The sequence below is a fragment of the Conger conger genome, unplaced genomic scaffold (assembly GCF_963514075.1).
Source record: "Conger conger unplaced genomic scaffold, fConCon1.1 SCAFFOLD_219, whole genome shotgun sequence".
NCBI lineage: Eukaryota > Metazoa > Chordata > Actinopteri > Anguilliformes > Congridae > Conger > Conger conger.
Window position 1 is genome coordinate 1 of NW_026890196.1, and position 2,500 is coordinate 2,500.

At 47.2% G+C, this 2,500-nt stretch overlaps 1 protein-coding gene across 1 annotated transcript in view; it reads left to right on the forward strand.

Annotated features, from left to right (window-relative positions):
- Positions 1-103: 103 nt before the first annotated feature.
- LOC133119434 (microtubule-actin cross-linking factor 1, isoforms 6/7-like) overlaps positions 104-2,500 on the forward strand; it is a 10,736-nt gene continuing 8,339 nt past the window's right edge. Inside the window, exons 1-2 of the mRNA XM_061230019.1 lie at positions 104-345; positions 676-838. Coding sequence (XP_061086003.1) covers positions 130-345; positions 676-838 — 379 coding nt within the window. The 5' untranslated portion in view covers positions 104-129. The remainder of the gene's footprint in view (positions 346-675; positions 839-2,500) is intronic.

The window sequence follows — 2,500 nt, forward strand, 5'->3', positions numbered from 1 at the left end:
AGCAGATGGATATAGAGAGACTGACTCTCTCTCTCTCTCTCTCTCTCAGGTGTTTATGGAGGAGATGGGGCAGAAGCAGATGGATATAGAGAGACTGACTCTCTCTCTCTCTCTCTCTCTCAGGTGTTTATGGAGGAGATGGGGCAGAAGCAGATGGATATAGAGAGACTGACCACATCTTGTCAAAGCAGAGACAGCCCTGAGAGCCAGACAGATAAACACGGAGGTGTGGTTACCGGGGGCAACCCTCGCCTGTCCCAGCTGCGCTCACTGTGCCAGCAGGTGTGGCAGCTCTGTCTCAACCACCAGAACAAGCTCAGCATCGCCCTCAAGAGGCTGGAGGAGGTACTGCACGCAGCAGGAACATCATTCTTATTTCCTAGCAGCCTCAGAACAGGAAGTAAACTCTGTTGCTCTGTAGTCAAGCACTCTGCAGATGCTCTTATCTGCGGTTGGGCTCTTGATCTAATCAACTGTAAGTCATTTTGAATAAAAGCATCAGCTAAATAACTGGAATATAATGTATGCATCTACCTATCTACTCTCCTCTCTCCTCTCTCCCTCCTCTCTCGTTCCCTCTCTCCTCTCTCCTCTCTCCTCTTTCCTCTCTTCTCTCGTTCCCCCTCTCCTCTCTCCTCTCTCCTCTCCTCTCTCGTTCCCTCTCTGCCGGGGCAGCTGGAGGAAGGGGTGGAGTTTGACTTTGATGGCTGGCGCAGGAAGTGCATGCAGTGGACGAGCCGCAGGAAGTGTGGTCTGATGGACATGTTCCAGCGCATGGACACGGAGCAGGACGGCCGCGTCACCCGGCAACAGTTCACTGAGGTCATCGTGGCCCTGGGTGCGAGCCCTATACACACACACATACTACACACACACACACACTACACATACTACACACACACACACACTACACATACTACACACACACACACACACACACACACACACACACACACACACACACACACACACACACACACACTCACACTACACATACTACACACACACACACACACACACACACACACACACACACACTACACATACTACACACACACACACTACACACACACACACACACACACACACACACACACACACACACACACACACACACACACACTACACACACACACACACACACACACACACACACACACTACACATACTACACACACACACACACACACACACTACACACACACACATACATACACACACACACACTACACATACTACACACACACACACACACACACACACTACACATACTACACACACACACACACACACACTACACATACTACACACACACACACACACACACACACTACACACACACACATACATACACACACACACACTACACATACTACACACACACACACACACACACACACACACACTACACATACTACACACACACACACACACACTACACATACTACACACACACACACTACACACACACACACTACACATACTACACACACACACACACACACACACACACACTACACATACTACACACACACACACACACACACATACACACACACACACACACTACACATACTACACACACACACACACACACACTACACACACACACACTACACATACTACACACACACACACACACACATACACACACACACACACACTACACATACTACACACACACACACTACACATACTACACACACACACACACACATACACACACACACATACTACACACACACACACATACACATACTACACACACACACACTACACACACACACACATACACACACACATACACACACACACATACATACACACACACACACACACACACACACACACACCCACATACACACACTACACACACACACACACACACACATACACACACTGCACACACATACACACACACACACATACACACACACACACACACACACACTACACACACACACATACACACACTGCACACACACACACACACACACACATACACACATACACACACACACGCACTACACACACACACATTACACATACACATGCGCACACACACACACACATACACACACACACACACACACACACACTACACACTCCAGACGCACACACACTACACTTACATCCACACTACACGTGCGCACACACCACACACACACACACACACACACACCACACTACACACGCGACACACACCACAACACACACTCACTACACATATACTGCAACTCAATACTCTTCTGCTACAACGGTTTAAGTACATCGGGGTTTGAATGTTCATTTTCTGGCTATCAAGAACTTGTTGAGTGTATTGATCTGGGTTGAGTGTACTGATGTGGGTTGAGTGTTTTTTTGGTTGAGCATATTAAAGTGTGATTGACATTTACATTTTAGTCATTTGGCAGACGCTTTTAATCCAAAGGCGATTTACAAGTGCATAGGTTCTTTCACAAGTTAAAGCATCACATCCATAACTAGTAAAATACACATG